General features: G+C 41.7%; 1 protein-coding gene across 3 annotated transcripts in view; it reads right to left on the bottom strand.

The window, feature by feature from the left end:
- Positions 1-19,426, bottom strand: part of LOC135514421 (AP-3 complex subunit sigma-1) — a 36,559-nt gene extending 17,133 nt beyond the window's left edge. For 2 of the 3 annotated variants that reach the window (XM_064937903.1, XM_064937904.1), the window contains exon 1: positions 19,066-19,426. In XM_064937903.1, coding sequence (XP_064793975.1) covers positions 19,066-19,134 — 69 coding nt within the window. In that variant the 5' untranslated portion in view covers positions 19,135-19,426. The remainder of the gene's footprint in view (positions 1-19,065) is intronic. The other variant, XM_064937902.1, reaches the window with a different exon arrangement.

Raw genomic sequence — 19,426 nt, 5'->3', positions numbered from 1 at the left:
GCAATCACTATTCTCCCGGCAGTCGCTGTAGGGACAGAAACTGAAGGAGCAGTAGTAGTAGCAGTGAAGGATGCTATAGTAACAGCATGGAACTGGACTACGGCACAAATTATGGGTGTTGTGAGATATGTGTCAGGAGCAGTGTTCGTAATAGCAGGAGTTACTTTGGTGATATTGTTGGGATATCGTGTGCCGAGGGCATTGATATTAAAACGACTACACAGTGTTGAGTTACCTCAAGATGAGGTCAAATTGATAAGGCTACCGCAAGTATATATCAGGTGGCTATGGAGGAAGATGGGGAGCAAAGTGAGAATGACAAGACTTGGGAACACCTCTTAGATCCTGTAGTCTGACTGGGAAGACTGGGAGAAAGCACGAGGAGGCTTTTTAGGGCTTTCATTTTTGCCAACCTCAGCAGAAAAGTATCCTGAAGGCATAGGCTAAGAGGGAGTGGGAATTGTCATGTTATCAAATTTTGGGTTGTCATGCATATATAATTCTGCCTATCTTAACACGTTATTAATGCTGTTGTTTTAAGTGCCTTTTTGTTGCTTTCCAAGTCTTGTGCTATCACTCTCTTGGGAACCAGAAGGAGAAAGTGGAGACACTAAAAGCAGCTCCAGCTGAAGTGTAGGAAGCCAACAGCTTCAGCTGGAATGGCATTCTGTTGTGATGGAATGGAAAGAGATTGTGCAGGTAGAACAGAGGCCATAAGCCTAACAGTGAATGTTAAATCATGTTTCTGTTCATGTTTATTATTATTATTATTGTTTGTTCATTTATAAGTAAATTTCAAGTGTATGTGATGTTGAACAGTATGGAGTTAAAATGTTCGAAGCGGGGGACTGTTGGATTCAGGGTTAAACTTGGAACATTGCTAGCCAAGAGACTGGTTTTTACATCAGAATTGAATGGTTATCTGTAGGAGCCAGGTGGCTTTGGAATGTGTTTGGTGGACGGGAGGAAGTCACAGGATTGCTATAGGGGATACGGATGGACATCTGTGGATTCTCTTCCTGTTGAACCATAATTGATGTAAGGATTGGAGAGAAGGAGGAGTGCCTTAATTGGAGTAATATATATATATATATAGACACATACATACACACTTGTGGTGGTGGAAACGTGTTTCTTCTACTGCAGCTGTATTGATCCTCTGGGAATAATTAAACTTGGTAAAGCTTTCATAGTTATTTACTCTGAGATTTAGAACCACACACACAAACACACCCTTCAAATTAGTGGACTCTATTTCAGCCACACCCATGGCTGACAGGTGTACAAAATTGAGCACACAGCCATGCATTCTCCATAGACAAACATTGGCAATAGAATGGCCCATACTGAAGAGCAGTGACTTTCAACATGACACCGTCATAGGATGCCACCTTTCCAACAAGTCAGTTCATCAAAATTCTGCCCTGCTAGAGCTGCCCCAGTCAACTGCAAGTGCTATTATTGTGAAGTGGAAACGTCTCGGCTCAACCACTAAGTGGTAGGCCACACAAGCTCACAGAACGGGACCGCCGAGAGCTTAGGCGTGTAAGAATCATCTGTCCTCGGTTGCAACACCCACAACAGAGTTCCAAACGGCCTCTGGAAGTAATATCAGTACAATAACTTTGTCGAGAGCTTCATGAAATGGGTTTCCATGGCCAAGCAGCCACACACAAACCTAAGATCACCGTAAACAATGCCAAGAGTTGGCTGGAGTGGTGTAAAGCTTGCCGCCATTGGACTCTGGAGCAGTGGAAACGCGTTCTCTGGCATGATGAATCACGCTTCACTATCTGGCTGTCCGACGGATGAATTTGGCGGATGCCAGGAAAACACTTCCTGCCCGAACTCACAGTGCCAACTGTAAAGATTGTTGGCGGTGGAATAATGGTCTGGGGTTGTTTTTCATGGTTCGAGCTAGGCCCCTTAGTTCCAGTGAAAGGAAATCTTAACAGTACAGCAAACAATGACATTCTAGACAATTCAGTGATTCCAACTTTGTGGCAACAGTTTGGGGAAGGCCCTGTTTCAGCATGACAATGCTCCTGTGCACAAAGCAAAGCAACATACAGACATTTTTGTCGAGATCAGTGTGGAAGAACTTGACTGGCCTGCACAAAGCCCTGACTGCGAGCCAGGCCTAATCTCCCAACATCAGTGCCCGACCTCACTAATACTTGTGGCTGAATGGAAGCAAGTCCCTGCAGCAATGTTCCAACAACTATTTATTTTATTTATCTAACTAGGCAAGTCAGTTAAGAACAGATTCTTATTTACAATGGAGATAAAACTGTCCAGTTTGAGTGTTTGTTGCAGCTCGTTCCAGACAATAGTTGCAGGTAACTGAAAAGACGAGCGACCCAGGGATGTGTGCTTTGGGGACCTTTAATAACAGAATGTGACTGGCAGAACGGGTGTTGTATGTGGAGGATGAAGGCTGCAGTAGATATCTCAGACAGGGGGTAGTGAGGCCTAAGAGGGTTTAATAAATAAGCATCAACCAGTGGGTCTTGCGATGGGTATACAGAGATGACCAGTTTACAGAGTATTACGTGCAGTGATGTGTCCATTAAGGAGCATTGGTGGCAAATCTGATGGCCAAACAGTAAAGAAAATCTAGCCTCTCGAGAGCACACTTACCTGCCGATCTATAAATGATGTCTCTGTAATTTAGCATGGTCATCGGAATCAGGGTTATTTTGGCAGCTGGTGTGAAAGAGGAGCGATTACGATATAGGAAACCAAGTCTAGATTTAAATTTAGCTTGCAGCTTTGATATGTGCTGAGAGAAGGACATTGTACCGTCTAGCCATACTCCCAAGTACTTGTATGAGTTGACAACCTCAAGCTCTAAACCCTCAGGTGGTAGTAATCACACCTGTGGGGAGAGGGGCATTTTTCTTACCACATGGCCATTGTTTTGGAGGTGTTCAGAACAAGGTTAAGGGCAGAGAAATCTTGTTGGACACTAAGAAAGCTTTGTTGGAGAGTATTTAACACAAAATCCAGGGAGGGGCCAGCTGAGTATAAGACTATCATCTGCATATAAATTATGAGAGAGCTTCCTACTGCCTGAGCTATGTTGTTGATGTAAATTGAGAAGAGCGTGAGGCCTAGGATCGGGCCTTGGGGTACACCCTTGATGACAGGCAGTGGCTGAGACAGCAGATGTTAGAACTTTATACACTCTTTGAGAGAGGTAATTAGCAAACCAGGTCAAAGACCCATCAGAGACACTAATACTCCTTAGCCGGCCCACAAGAAAGGAATGGTCTACCGTATCAAAAGCTTTGGCCAAGTCAAAAATAGCAGCACAACATTGCTTAGAATCAAGGGCAATGGTGGCATCATTGAGGACCTTTAAGGTTGCAGTGACACATCCATAACCTGAGCGGACACCATATTGGATACCAGAGAGAATACTATAGACCACAAGAAAGCCAGTCAGTTGATTATTGACAAGTTTTTCCAACACTTTTGAAAAACAGGGCAACATAGAAATAGGCCTATAACATTTAAGATCAGCTTGATCTCCCCTTTAAATAAAGGACAAACCGTGACTGCCTTCCAAGCAATGAGAACCTCACCAGAGAGAAGAGACAAGTTAAAGAAGATCCGTGGAAAGCATTCCTAGAAGCGTGGAGGCTATTATGGCAGCAATGGGGTGGATCAACTCTATATTAATGCCCATGATTTTGGAATGAGATGTTTGACAAGCAGGTGTCCACATACTTTTGGTTATGTAGCGTATTTTAAAAATTGAGACTTTTGAGGATTATAATAATTATGGTTTTGATTTCATACAAACAAGCCAAACGTGCACTTCACATTGCCATATCATAAAACTCCTGGAATATAGAGTAGATGTTTATTATAACCATGTTTGATATACAGTTACAAGATCACATGGCGTTTTACCCTGGATTGTTCTGAACAGAATGAGCCTGTTTGTTGTATTGTGAAAAAAAGTGTGCCGCAGACCATGCATCTCAGTGCACTCGACTCCATTCTATGCGCACCAATATCACGAGCTGCTTCTCTTCATTTCTTAGTGAAAGCCTAACACTAAGATAAAATACTATCATTTAGCTAGTCACGTTGGCGACAAAAAAACAAGCTTTCAAATTATTCCCACCTGACCCAGAATGTGATTTATAAATGAACCGGTTTGGGATTGCGTAAACAGTAATTATGTAAAGGCGAAGATGCGCGCTTTAGCCGAGGTCTTAAGGAATCTGCATACTAGTCTCGGTTTGCTCATAGCAGGACCCTACTAGGCGAAGTGAACATCTGCGTCTCGCATACTCCCTTATAAAGACATACGCTTGAAGTAGAAAAAAAAGCTACAATAATTCAGTTCGTCCCTCTTGCAACGCCGTAGCCAGTAAACAGTTCCTCAAAATAGTCTGAATTATTCTAACTGAAGAAATCTATTGAATTGACGTATTTGCCGAGGAAATTTATATACATACATACATACATACATACATACACACACATACAGTTGAAGTCGGAAGTTTACAAACACCTTAGCCAAAAACATTTCAACTCAGTTTTTCACAATTCCTGACATTTAATCCACTTTATTGTGAAATGTCAGAATAATAGTAGAGAAATGATTTATTTCAGCTTTTATTTATTTCATTACATTCCCAGTGGGTCAGAAGTTTACATACACTCAATTAGTATTTGGTAGCATTGCCTTCAAATTCTTTAACAGGGGTCAAACATTTTGGGTGGCCTTCCACAAGCTTCCCACAATAAGTTAGGTGAATTTTGGCCCATTCCTCCTGACAGAGCTGGTGTAACTGAGTCAGGTGTGTAGGCCTCCTTGCTCGTGCACGCTTTTTTCATTGAGGCAAGTAGCAAACCTACACAAGCTACTGGGGAATCCACGCCCGCCTACATTTTCCTCCACCCCAGTAGCCGGACGCCGCTCTGGTGGAAGTGTCGCCACCGTGCCGATTCTCCACAACCGACTGGCCGGTGCTCAGCTGGGTTCCATCCCCGAAGGGGTCGTTCCCTTCCCTGGAGAACATAGCTGCTCTCGACCCAACAGACCAGCCATGGAGATACTTCACTCGCCGTGGAAGTTGAAGACAGCGTCCTCTGGCATCGGGGGTATCCTTGGAGATGGTGAGCCCGGACCTGACAGACCAGAAACAGCTTTGCTGCCCTGGATCCAGTGGTTCCAGCGCCTTCCTCCTTTGGTGCTTCCTACTCAAGATCAGATACAGAAGTAACTCCGGGGAAGAAGTAAGCCTAGTGGTTAGAGCGTTGGGCCAGTAACTGTAAGGTTGCTGGATCGAATCCCCGAGTTGACAAGGTTCAAATCTGTCCTTCTGCCACTGAACAAGGCAGTTAACCCACTGTTCCGGTTAACCCACAGATGCCGGGAGCTGACACTGTCGTGTTCCACGTGGAGTTAAACGACATCAGGAGGGCTAGCTCAGAACATCTGAAAATTTATTTTAGCATTAAAAAAGAAAAATGGCCAATCATTTCAGGTCCAGCACTATCATTGGGCCACGGCTGTGAAAGATTTAGCAGGCTACAGGCCTTACACATCTGGCTAAAAGATTGTAGCTCTGCAGGAGTCACTTTTATAGATCATTTTGACACAATGTAACTAAATTTGTGTCCCCCTAATTGCCCTGAATACCTTTGTTAATCCAACAGCTATTGGATGCAGTAATCATGAGCCTAGAGTTACAGTGTTAGCATTGAGGCAGAGTGCCCTAGTAGGAAGACCACTTTGTGTAGCTCACCCTGCATTATCAAGTCTACTTCTGATAAGCTTCCCAGTAAAGCATTAAAAACAATCAAGCAACTGAGAAAAGTGCTAAAAATAGCCCATATTAACAAATGCAGCATGAGAAAATAAGGTCCATGAAGTCAATAACTTGCTTGTAACAGATGACATTCATATTCTGACTCTCTCTGAAACTCACTTAAACAATACCTTTGATGATAGTGGTAGCAATACATGGTTATAACATTTACCGAAAAGACAAATGCCAACAGGGGCAGTGTTGCGGTCTATATAAAGAACAACATTCCTGTAAAGTTTAGAGATGGATCTAATGTTAAATACTGTTGAAGTAATATGGCTACAGGTTCATCTGCCTCACCTAAAGCCCATTCTTGTGGGAAGATGCAAAATAAAACCAAGTGCTAACAATCAGTATCTGGATAATATGTTTGAAATGCTTGAAAATGTATGTGATATTGACAGAGAGGTATATTTTCTGGGAGTTTCAAATGTTGACTGGCTCTCATCAATCTTTAACTGTAACCAGTGACTACAACCTGGTTCAGGTTGTCAGTCAACCTAAACAGAGTATTTACAAACAGCACAATAATTAATTCAACAACATGTATTGATCACATATTTACTAATGCTGCATAAATTTGCTTTAAAGCAGTATCCAAATCCATAGGATGTCATGATCACAAAATAATAGCCATATCTAGGAAAACCAAAGTTCCAAAGGCTGGGCCTAATATAGTGTACAAGAGGTCACACAATAACTTTTGCAGTCATTCATATGTTGAAGTAAAGAAAGTTTGCTGGTCTGTGGTGTGTAGTGAGGAGCAACCAGATGCTGCACTTGACACTTTTATGAAATTGCTTATTCCAGTTACTAATAAGCACGCACCAATTAAGAAAATGCCTGTAAAAACTTGGGTTGATGAGGGATGAGGCAAAGGGATGGCAAATAAGTCTGGCAGCCCAACTGATGGCAAACATACTGAATATTAAGAAATAATGTGACTAAATAAAAATAAACTATACTCTGAAACAAAGAAATTATATAAAGAATAAGAGTAAAAAGCTTTGGAGTACCTTAAATACAATTTTGGGGAAAATAAATCTAACTCGGCGCCATCATTCATTGAATCAGATGGCTAATTTATCACAAAATCCACTGACATCTACTTTAATTACTATTTAAATTGGCAAGAAAGGTAAACTTAGGGATGACATGTCAGCAACAAATGCTGACACTACACATCTAAGTATATCTGACCAAATTATGAATGACAAGAATTGTACTTATGAATTCCGGAAAGTCAGTGTGGAAGAGGTGAACAAATTATTATCTTTCAACAATGAAAAGCCACCGGGATCTGACAATCTGGAAGGAAAATGACTGAGTGGACAATAGTAGTGGACAATATTACCACATCTTCAATTTAAGCCTACAAGAAAGTGTGTGCCCTCAAGCCTGGAGGGAAGCTAAAGTCATTCCGCTACCCAAGAATAGTAAAGACCCCTTACAGGCTCAAATAGGCGACCAATCAGCCTGATACCAAACCTAAGTAAACAAATGGAAAAAAATAGTGTTTGACCAGATACAACATTTCACAGTAAACAAATTAACAACAGAATTTCAACACGCATATAGAGAAGGACACTCAACAAGCACAGCACTTCCACAAATGACTGATGATTGCCAAGTAAAATGGCGCCTGAGCAGAAGGCAGACATTTTACGTGCCCCCAACCGATTGTTTTTTTGTTATTTTATCTGCGTTGTTCGTAACTCATTTTTTTACTATTTTTGTACATAATGTTGCCGCTACTGTCTCTTATGACTGAAAATAACTTCTAGACGACATCAGGACTGTGATTACAAGGGACAAGCAGAATCCTTTTTCTTCTTTCACGACTCCGAGGACACACGGATCCCTTAGGAATAGGCCCCCACCCCAGTGATCTGCGTGAAGAGGTGGAGGAGAAAGAGAGGCCGGAGGGCAGGCTGCCTTCTGAGGAGAAGGAGGCGAACGAATAAACCCCCCACTCCCCTCAATTCTGCTCGCAAACATGCAATCTTTGGACAATAAAATTAGTTATTGAATTATTGAGAAGATTAAACTACCAACGGGATACTAAAAATGAACATCTTATGCTTCACGGAGTCGTGGCTGAACGACGACAAAATCAACATACTGGTTATACGACGTAGGATAAAACAGAGGCGTCTGGTAAGACAAGGGGAGGCGGTCTATGTATTTTTGTAAACAACAGCTGGTGCACGATATCTAAGGAAGTCTCTAGCCATTGCTCGCCTGAGGTAGAGTTTCTCATGATAAGCTGCAGACCACATTACCTACAGAGAGAGTTAATTGATATTCTTTGTAGCTGTTTTACATACCACCACAGTCAGAGGATGGCACCAAGATAGCATTGAATGAGCTGTATTCCACCATAAGAAAACAAGAAAAAGCCAGCCAAGAGGCAGCACTCCTAGTAGCCGTGGACTTTAATGCAGGGAAACTTAAATCAGTGTTACCTAATTTCTATCAACATGTTAAAAGTGTAACCTGAGGGGAACTCTGGACCACCTATACTCCACACACAGAAATGCATACAAAGCTCTCCCTCACCCTCCATCTGGCAAATCTGATCATAATTCTATCCTCCTGATTCCTGCTTACAAGCAAACATTAAAGCAGGAAGCACCAGTGACTAGATCAATAAAAAAGTGGTCAGATGAAGCAGATGCTAAGCTACAGGACTGTTTTGCTAGCACAGACTGGAATACGTTGCGGAATTCCACCAATGGCATTAAGGAGTACACCACTTCTGTCATTGGCTTCATCAATAAGTGCATCGATGACGTTGTCCCCACAGTGACCATACATACCCCAACCAGAAACCGAAACATGCATGATAGCACCAGCTGTACCAGAAGACTGTGTGATCACGCTCTCCATAGCCAGCGTGAGTAAGTAAGACCTTTGAACAGGTCAACATTCACAAGGCCGCAGGGTCAGCTGAATTACCAGGACATGTACTGCAAGAATGCGCTGACCAACTTGCAAGTGTCTTCACTGACACTAATACCAACATGTTTTAAGCAGACCACCATAGTGTCTGTGCCCAAGAACACTAAGGTAACCTGCCTAAATGACTACCAATCCGTAGCACTCACATCTGTAGCCATGAAGTGCTTTGAAAGGCTGGTCATGGCTCACAACACCATCTGCCCGAAATCCTAGACCCACTCCAAATTGCATACCGCCCCAAAGATCCACAGATGATGCAGTCTCTATTGTACTCCACACTGCCCTTTCCCACCTGGACAGAAGGAACACCTATGTGAGAATGCTATTCATTGACTACAGCTCAGAGTTCAACACCATAGTGACCTCAAACCTCATCAATAAGATAAGGACCCTGGGACTAAACACCTCCCTCTGCAACTGGATCCTGGACTTCCTGACGGGCAGCCCTCAGGTGGTGTAACACATCCACCACGCTGATCCTCAACACAGGGGCCCCTCAGAGGTGTGTGCTCAGCCCCCTAATGTAATCCCCCTTCACTCATGACTGCATGGCCAGGCACGACTCCAACACCCTCATAAAATTTTCCTTGACAACAGTGGTAGGCCTGATCACCGACAGCAAAACAGCCTATAGGGAGGTGGTCAGAGACCTGGCCCTGTGGTGCCAGGACAACAACCTCTCCCTCAAAGTGATCAAGACAAAGGAGATGATTGTGGACTACAGGAAAAGAGGACCGAGCATGCCCCCATTCTTACCGACGGGGCTGCAGCGGAGAAGGTTCAGAGCTTCAAGTTCCTTGGTGTCCGCATCACCAACAAACTAACATGGTCCAAGCACACCATGACAGTCGTGAAGCGGGCACGACAAAACCTATTCCCCCTCAGGAGACCTTAAAGATTTGGCATGGGTCCTCAGATGCTCAAAAGGTTCTACAGCTGCATTATCGAGAGCATCCTGACTGGTTGCATCACTGCATGGTATGGCAACTGCTCGGCCTCCAACCGCAAGGCACCACAGAGGGTAGTGTGAACACCCCAGTACATCACTGGGGCCAAGCTTCCTGCCATCCAGGATCTCTATATCAGGCGGTGTCAGAGGTAGGCCCTGAAAATTGTCAAAGACTCCAGCCACCCTAGTCATAGACTGTTCTCTCTGCTACCATACAGCAAGCGGTACCTGAGCACCAAGTCTACGTCCAAGAGGCTTCTAAATAGGTTCTACCCCAAGCCATAAGACTCCTGAACATCATAGTCACTTTAATGAACTCTACCTACATGTACATACTACCTCAACTAACCGGTTCCCCCGCACATCGACTCTGTACCAGCACCCCTGTATAGATTTATTTTTTACTGCTCCTCTTTAATTACTTGTTACTTCTCTCTCTTATTCTTATTTTTTGAAATTGCACTGTCGGTTAGGGGCTCGTAAGTAAGCATTTCACTGTAAGGTGTGTACCTGTTGTGTACGGCGCATGTGACTAATAAAATTAGATTTGCCAAAGAGAAATTTATGATAAAATGATTGTAGGGGCGGTGGGGGCTTGTTAGACTTCAGTGCAGCTTTAGACATTATTAATCATAGTCTGCTGCTGGAAAAACGTATGTGTTATGACTTTACAACCCCTGCTAAAAAAAAAATGTCTGTTTTAAGCCCTTTGCTATTTTCAATTTTTACTAAACGACATGCCACTGGCTTTGAGTAAGGCCAGTGTGTCCATGTACATTTGAAGTCAGAAGTTTACATAAACTAGTTTTAATGACTCCAACTTAAGTGTTTCAACCACTCCACAAATTTCTTGTGACTAGGGGGCAGTATTTTCATTTTTGGAAAAAAACGTTCCCGTAGTAGACAGGATATTTTGTCAGGACAAGATGCTAGAATACGCATATAATTAGGATAGAAAACAGCTTAGGATAGAAAACACTCTAAAGTTTCCAAAACTGTGAAAATATTGTCTGTGAGTGTAACAGAACTGATGTTGCAGGCGAAAGCCTGAGAAAAACCAAATTCAGAAGTTCCTCATGTTTTGAAAGCGCTGCGTTCCAATGAGTCCCTATTGAGCAGTGAATAGGCTATCAACCAGATTACTATTTCTCCATATTCCCGAAGGTGTCTACAGCATTGTGACGTAGTTTTACGCATTTATGTTGAAGAATACCCGTAAGCGGCTACATTGCGCATGTGGTCACCTGATGCTCCCAGAGAGATTCTCGCGTAAAATACAGAGGTAGCCATTACTCCAATCGGTCCTACTGAAAAACTCATTGTCCCGATGGATATATTATCGAATAGATATTTGAAAAACACCTTGAGGATTGATTATAAACAACGGTTGCCATGTTTCTGTCGATATTATGGAGCTAATTTGGAATATTTTTCACCGTTTTCATGACTGCAATTTCCGGGCGATTTCTCAGCCAAACATGAAGAACAAACGGAGCTATTTCCTACAAAAATAATATTTTTGGGAAAAAAGGAACATTTGCTATCTAACTGGGAGTCTCGTGAGTGAAAACATCCGATGCTCATCAAAGGTACACGATTTAATTTGATTGCTTTTCTGATTTCCGTGACCAAGTTACCTGCTGCTAGCTGGACAAAATGCTATGCTAGGCTATCGATAAACTTACACAAATTCTTGTCTAGCTTTGGCTGTAAAGCATATTTTGAAAATCTGAGATGACAGGGTGATTAACAAAAGCTAAGCTGTGTCTCAATATATTTAATTTGTGATTTTCATGAATAGGAATATTTTCTAGGAAAATGTATGTCTGTTGCGTTATGCTAATTAGTGTCAGGCGATAATTATGCTCCCACACGAGGGATGGGGAGTCACTAGAGGTTAACTTCTTGGTGACAGGGGGACAGTATTGAGTAGCTTGGATGAATAAGGTCCCCAGAGTAAACTGCCTTCTACTATGTCCCAGATGCTAATATATGCATATTATTAGTATTATTGGATAGAAAACACTGAGGTTTCTAAAACTGCTTGAATGATGTCTGTGAGTATAACAGAACTCATATGGCAGGCGAAAACCTGAGAAAAATCCAACCAGGAAGTGGGAAATGTGAGGTTTGTACACTGCTCAAAAAAATAAAGGGAACGCTAAAATAACACATGCTAGATCTGAATGAATTAAATATTGTTACTAAATACTTTTTTCTTTACATAGTTGAATATGCTGACAACAAAATCACAAAAATGATCAATGGAAATCTAATTTATCAACCCATGGAGGTCTGGATTTGGAGTCACGCTCAAAATTAAAGTGGAAAACCACACTACAGGCTGATCCAACTTTGATGTAATGTCCTTAAAACAAGTCAAAATGAGGCTCAGTAGTGTGTGTGGCCTCCACGTGCCTGTATGACCTCGCTACAATGCCTGGGCATGCTCCTGATGAGGTGGTGGATGGTCTCCTGAGGGATCTCCTCCCAGACCTGGACTAAAGCATCCACCGACTCCTGGACAGTCTGTGGTGCAACGTGGCGTTGGTGGATGGAGTGAGACATGATGCCCCAGATGTGCTCAATTGGATTCAGGTCTGGGGAACGGGCGGGCCAGTCCATAGCATCAATGCCTTCCTCTTGCAGGAACTGCTGACACACTCCAGCAACATGAGGTCTAGCATTGTCTTGCATTAGGTGGAACCCAGGGCCAACAGCACCAGCATATGGTCTCACAAGGGGTCTGAGGATCTCATCTCATCTATGTGGGAAGCTTGTGGAAGGCTACCCGAAACGTTTGACCCAAGTTAAACAATTTAAAGGCAATGCTACCAAATACTAAATTGAGTGTATGTAAACTTCTGACCCACTGGGCATGTAATGAAATAAAAAGCTGAAATAAAAATCACTCTATACTATTATTGTAACATTTCACATTCTTAAAATAAAGTGGTGATCCTAACTGAGCTAAAACGGGAATTTTTACTAGGATTAAAATGTCATGAATTGTGAAAAACGGAGTTTACATGTAGTTGGCGAAGGTGTATGTAAACTTCCGACTTCAACTATACGGATGACTCAACATTAAACACGTCTCTGCAGTAGATGACTGAAATGACTGCAACACTTAGAGCTGCAGTTAGTTTTGGAATGGGTAGCAAGGAATAAGAAAGTCCTAAATATTTCCAAAACTAAAAGCATTTTTATTTGGGACAAATCATTTACTAAACCCTAAACCTCAACTACATCTCGTAATGATTAATATGGAAATTGAACAAGTTGAGGTGACTAAACTGCTTGGAGTAACCCTGAATTGGAAACTGTCATGGCCAAAACATATTGATACAACAGCACTGCTCTGCCTACTTAACAACAGGGCAAGTCCTACAGGCCCAGGGTTTTGTCGCACCTGGACTACTATTCAGTCGTGTGGTCAGGTGCCACAAAGAAGGACTTGGGGAAATTGCAGTTGGCTCATGACAGGGCAGCACGGCTGGCCCTTAGAAGTACCGGAGGGCTAACAATGACATGCACGTCCATCTCTTATGGCTCAAAGTGGAAGAGAGATTGACTTCCTCCTTACTTATTTTTATAAGAGGTGTTGATAAGCTTTAGGTACCGAGCTGTCTGTTTAAAAATACTAGCACAGAGCTCGAACACCCATGCATACCCCACAAGACATGCCAGAGGTCTCTTCACAGTCCCCAAGTCCAGAACAGACTATGGGAGGCGCACAGTACTACACAGAGCCATGACTACATGGAACTCTATTCCACATCAGGTAACTGATGCAAGCAATAGAATGAGATTATAAAAGCAGGTAAAAATCCACCTTATGGAACAGCAGAGACTGAAGTAACATGATAACATGCGTCCTATGTAAATATGGATTATGCGTTGTGGTAGTGGAGTATGGGCCTGAGAGCACACAGTGTGTGTTGAATTCTGTAATGTTTTTAAAATTGTATAACTGCCTTAATCTTGCCGGGCCTCAGGATGAGTTGCTGCTGTGATCCATAATAAATGCAAATACTTAATTAAAGAATCTCTCCTTTGGACCAATCACAGACGAAGGGGTGTAGACTTCAGCTACCGAACTTGGGTTTTCCTCAGTAAAAAAATTAACATGAACAAAAAGCCAAGAAATCATTTGCCAAAGACCAAAACGTCATCATAATATATGAACCAACTTTCAGATGGGAAGCATGCGGACGCCCTTACTCATGTAATTGTACATCTACCCAAGATGTTTTGCGCAGTATTTCTCAAGTGAAAAAAATTGCCATGAAAACCAGTAATGGGAAATTCAGCTCTTTTTACTTAATCTGATCTTTGACTTGTTCAGTCAAAAGAACAAATCTTTCAAATAATTTTGTTCATTTGAGGTAGTAATGCCCAGAGGACGCAGGACCCCCTACCGGTGAACGATGAACTGAAAATTCTACCAGCCTGTCTTTCACCATAAACGTTGGAGCTGTCATTTGTGGCAAAGACTTGTAACTGTATGCTTTAAACGTACATTTGTTGCTTGCTCGGCATAGAATATTATTTATACATTTGAAAGGAGGTCTAGTTGTGGGCGCAACTAGACGAGTTTGTGAAAGATTCTTGGTTGAATGCATTGCTCGAGGGTGATATGCTAAATATTGCTTGAACCAAAGCACAAACGATTCGCTCTCAAATCGAGTTTGAGCACAGACTGTGTGTATGTTTTGGTTCTACAAAAAGGTGTCTATCATAATATTCAATAATCAATGAATTGCATTCCTTCTTGCACCATGCAATCAATTACCAGTTCAAATCATGCCTGCAGCATGATCTATTTGGTCAGAGCACTTCTCCGGTGCCGCTTAGCCGAATGAGCGCATATTAATCCTGCTGTGGTCAGTGGCCGGCAGGTCAAAAGAACAACTAAAATGAACGAGTCACTCAAACTACTGAGTCAGTACAAAGACGTTAAAATTGCAAACTGCACATCACTAATGAAAACTAGTTCTCTCTCCTTGAATGAGAACACACATTGCATGTTCCCACTCCTAGGAGTAGTACTGTTGACCAATCACCAACGAAGGGGCGTAGACTTTGGCTTCAGGAACTTCGACTTGCCTCAAGAAAAGGAATATGCAAAAACAGCTTTTTGGTCTTTAAGGTTAGGCATAAGGTTAGGAGTGTGGTTAAGGTTCAAATCATATTGTACGAAAATACATTTTTAGAAATAAGCAAGGTTTATGACTGTGGCAACTAGTGACGATCCGAATCCCTGCAGAAGACCAAAATGAACAAAAGTTAAAGATTTATTTTTTAAAGTTAAATCCATAATATATGCGTGAATTGTTTAGACTGGGAAGCATACGGTACGCTTGAGGACATAATGAACACATTGACAAGAAGTAATGTTCGAGACTGTTGGGAGACAGGTAAACCTGCCCTAGTTCAGTAGCTATACTTGTAGCTATTCCTTCCACGTTACATGTTTAATTATTAGAAAGTACAATACTGCTCAGGTCTGATATTCTATATTCCAAGATCAATGACATAGCCACGTAAACAAAATAGTCAGGTCCCGGTTTTAGGCAAGTGTTTTAACGATGTGTCTTTCCTTCAACAACCAAAGATGTGCTTTGGAAAACGCATGACCACGCAGAGATAAGGTTCAATAAGTGCGTTGTTGGAGCATGTGTCGATACTGATAGGATGAAAAGAAAGGCAGTGTTGCTCTTGAGTCAGCTTTCTCCATTCAAATCTTACCTTAGTATTGTATGGAGGAGACATGTTAAAGTAGGATTTGTAAGTCTTGAGACAACTCAGACATGGATTGTGTATGTGTGCCATTCAGAGGGTAAATGGGCAAGACAAAAGATTTAAGTGCCTTTGAACGGGGTATGGTAGTACAGTAGGTGCATTTCACACACACGACAGTTTCTCGTGTGTATCAAGAATGGTCCACCACCCAAACAACATGCTGCCAACTTGAAACAATCATGTGAAAAATTGGAGTCAACATGGGCCAGCATACCTGTGGAACACTTGACAACTAGGGATACCTAGTCAGTTGCACAACTGAATGCATTCAACCAAATTGTGTCTTCCGCATTTAACCCAACTCTGAATCAGAGAGGTGCCGGGGGGGCAGGCTTAATCAACGTCATCGGCGCCCAGGGGGCAGTTGTTATTGGGGGTTAACTGCCTTGATAAAGAGCAGAATGGTAGATTTTTCAATCTTGCCAGTTCGGGATTCAAACCAAAGTGTCTTAATTGGGCGTTGGGCCACCACGTGCCACCAGAACAGCTTTAATGCGTCTTGGCATAGATTCTACAAGTGTCTGGAACTCTATTGGACTGATGATACACCATTCTTCCATGATAAATTCCATAATTTGGTATTTTGTTGATGGTGGTGGAAAAAGCGGTCTCAGGCGTCGCTCCAGAATGTATCTCCCACAGGGGTTCAATTGGGTTGATATCTGGTGACACATACAAACACCCTTTATACTAGAGGTCGACCGAGTCATCGGAATGGCCGATTAATTAGGGACAATTTCAAGTTTTCATAACAATCGGTAATCGGCATTTTCGGACACCGATTATGGCTGATTACATTGCACTCCAGGAGAAGACTGCGTGGCAGGCTGACTACCTGTTATGCAAGTGCAGCAAGGAGCCAAGGTAAGGTGCTAGCTAGCATTAAACTTATCTTACCAAAAACAATCAATCTTAACAATCACTAGTTAGCTACACATGGTTGATGATATTACTAGTTTATCTAGCTTGTCCTGCAATGCATATAATCAATGCGGTACCTGTTAATTTATCATTGAATTACATCCTACTTCGCCAAATGGGTGATTTAACTTCTTTGGGAAAGGGGGCAGTATTTTCACATCTGGATGAAAAGCATGCCCAGAGTAAACGGCCTGCTACAAAGCCATAAATGCTAGAATATGCATATTATTAAGTTTCTAAAACTGTTTGAATGATGTCTGTGAGTACAACAGAACTCATACGGCAGGCAAAAACCTGAGAAAAAAATCCAACCCGGAAGTGGGGAATCTGAGGTTGGTCGATTTTCAACTCAGCCCCTATTGAAGATACAGTGGTGTGTATTGGTAATGTTGCACTTCTAAGGCTTTCAATAGATGTCAACAGTTTTTAGAACCTTGTTTGATGCTTCTACTGTGAAGTGGGGCCGAAGGAGAAGGGAATGAGTAAGGTCTGCCATGAGCTGACCATGCGCGTTCACATGAGAGGGAGCTCTGTTCCATCACACTACTGAAGACAATGGAATTCTCTGGTTGGAACGTTATTGAAGATATGTTAAAAACATCCTAAAGATTGATTCAATACATTGTTTGACATGTTTCTACTGTTACAGAACTTTGACATTTCATCTGCTTTTAGTGAACGCGCTTCGTGACTTTGGATTTGTTTACCAAACGCGCTAACAAAAGTAACTATTTGGACATAAATGGACATTACCGAACAAAACTAACATTTCTTGTGGAAGTGGGAGTCCTGGGAGTGCATTCTGACAAAGATCAGCAAAGGTAAGTGAAGATTTATAATACTATTTATGACTTTTGTTGACTGCATCATATGGTGGCTATATTTGTGTCTTGATTGGGCTCTGAGCGCCGACTTAGATTATTGCATGGTTTGCTTTTTCCGTGAAGATTTTTTGAAATCTGTCACAGTGGTTGCATTAAGAAGAAGTGCATCTAAAATTCTATGCATAACAGTTGTATATTTTAGCAATATTTACTATGAGTATTCCTGTAAATTGATGTGGTTCTCTGCCAAATCAAAGGATGTTTTGGAACTTCTGAACGTAAGGCGCCAATGTAAACTCAGATTTATTATTTATTTCATACATTTGATGTCTTCATTATTATTCTACAATGTACAAAATAGTAAACATCAAGAAAAACCCTTGAATGAGTAGGTGTGTCCAAACTTTTGACTGATACTGTAAACAGAACAAAAATATAGTCAAAGTGTTGGTCCCATGTTTCATGAGGTGAAATAAAATACCCCAGAAATGTTTCATACGCACAAAATCTTATTTCTCTCAAATGTTTTGCACATATTTCTGTACATCCCTTTTAGTGAGCATTTCTCCTTTGCCAGGATAAGCCATCCACCTGACAGGTGTGGCATATCAAGAAGCTGATTAAACAGCATGATTATTACACAGGTGTAGCTTGTGCTGGGGACAATAAAAGGCCACTAAAATGTGCAGTTGTGTCACACAATGATGCCACAGATGGCTCAAGTTGAGGGAGCGTGCGATTGACATGCTGATTAAAGGAAAGTTCACCAGAGCTGTTGCCAGAGAATTGAATGTTAATTTATCAACGATAAACTGCATCCAACATTGTTTTAGAAATTTGGCCAACTGGCCTCAACCGCAGACCATGTGTTAACAACATCAGCCCAGGACCTCCACATCTGGCTTCTTTACCTGCAAGATTGTCTTAAACCAGACACCCGGACAGCTTATGAAACTGAGGGGTATTTGTCTGTAATAAAGCCCTTTGTGGAGAAAAACTAATTCTGATTGGCTGGGCCTGGCTCCCCAGTGGGTGGGCCTATGCCATCCCAGGCCCAGCCATGGTTTCGCCCCTTACACAGTCATGTGGAATTCATAGAGTAGGGCCTAATTTATTTAAATTGACATTCCCTTATATGAACTAACTCAATAAAATTGTTAACTGTTGCATGTAGTGTTTATATTGTTCAGTATAATATGAGTTGGTTTGGAGTGATATAACATTAGACACATTTTCATAATCCATTGTAGTCTATGTCAAGTGATGACGAAAGAAGTGTAAAAAAATATATTAAAAAAACAGTTTGGGGGGATCAACTACAATCACATATAATAAGGCAAAATGGGTGAACTTTCAATTAAATTGGTTTTGGGAAACCGGCCCTGATCTCAAATTACACCGTTTCAGAATATGACTAGTACCGTTAGTTAACAAGTAATGCTGTTTACAATAATGATGCAGTTAATTAGCACAACTAAGTTTTAGCTAACAACAGTGTCATAGCTAACTAATTAACGTTAGCTAGTTGTCAGCCCAAAATGAAATAGCTATTGTTAGCTAGCTATGATGACACATCAAACAAAGCTTTTGTATAAGTAACGTTACACGAGAGTCCCAGTGTAGTTAGTTAGCTAGTTACTCTTGAACTTTACTGGATTCGTAACGTACAGTATGTAACGTTATCTAGCTAGATCACTTTAACGTTAACTGTGTGACAGATTTGCTTGCTATTAACCGTTACTAGCTAGTAGATTTGAAACACTCGCATACTCACATAATGCTCGTAGAATTTAGAAAGCCGAGGTTTTCCATGGTTGTTGAATATTAGTATGGCTTTAATCATGATGTTCTGTTTTATGAGGGGCGAACAAAAATGGTATACCTGGGACCCTAAAATCCGTTTCAATCTAGCTAGCTAAAACGGCAACCCAGCTAAATTACATGTCGCTTCTCAATCCAGTTTTTGCGGAAATACTCCACGTCAAAACCCATTAATCTTCTTCTAACTACAGCAGCCGTGGTGGGTCAAACTGCGATGGTAAACGTTTCATTTGACCAGTCAGAACTCAACCTCTACCACCTCTTTCAAAACACTTGAGACAGCTGGAGATGTCCCATTTTACTAGATCTTAAAC

Source organism: Oncorhynchus masou, chromosome 25 (assembly GCF_036934945.1).
Source record: "Oncorhynchus masou masou isolate Uvic2021 chromosome 25, UVic_Omas_1.1, whole genome shotgun sequence".
Classification (NCBI taxonomy): domain Eukaryota; kingdom Metazoa; phylum Chordata; class Actinopteri; order Salmoniformes; family Salmonidae; genus Oncorhynchus; species Oncorhynchus masou.
Note: the sequence above shows the minus strand (reverse complement) of the source record. Positions and strands in the feature narration are given on the sequence as shown.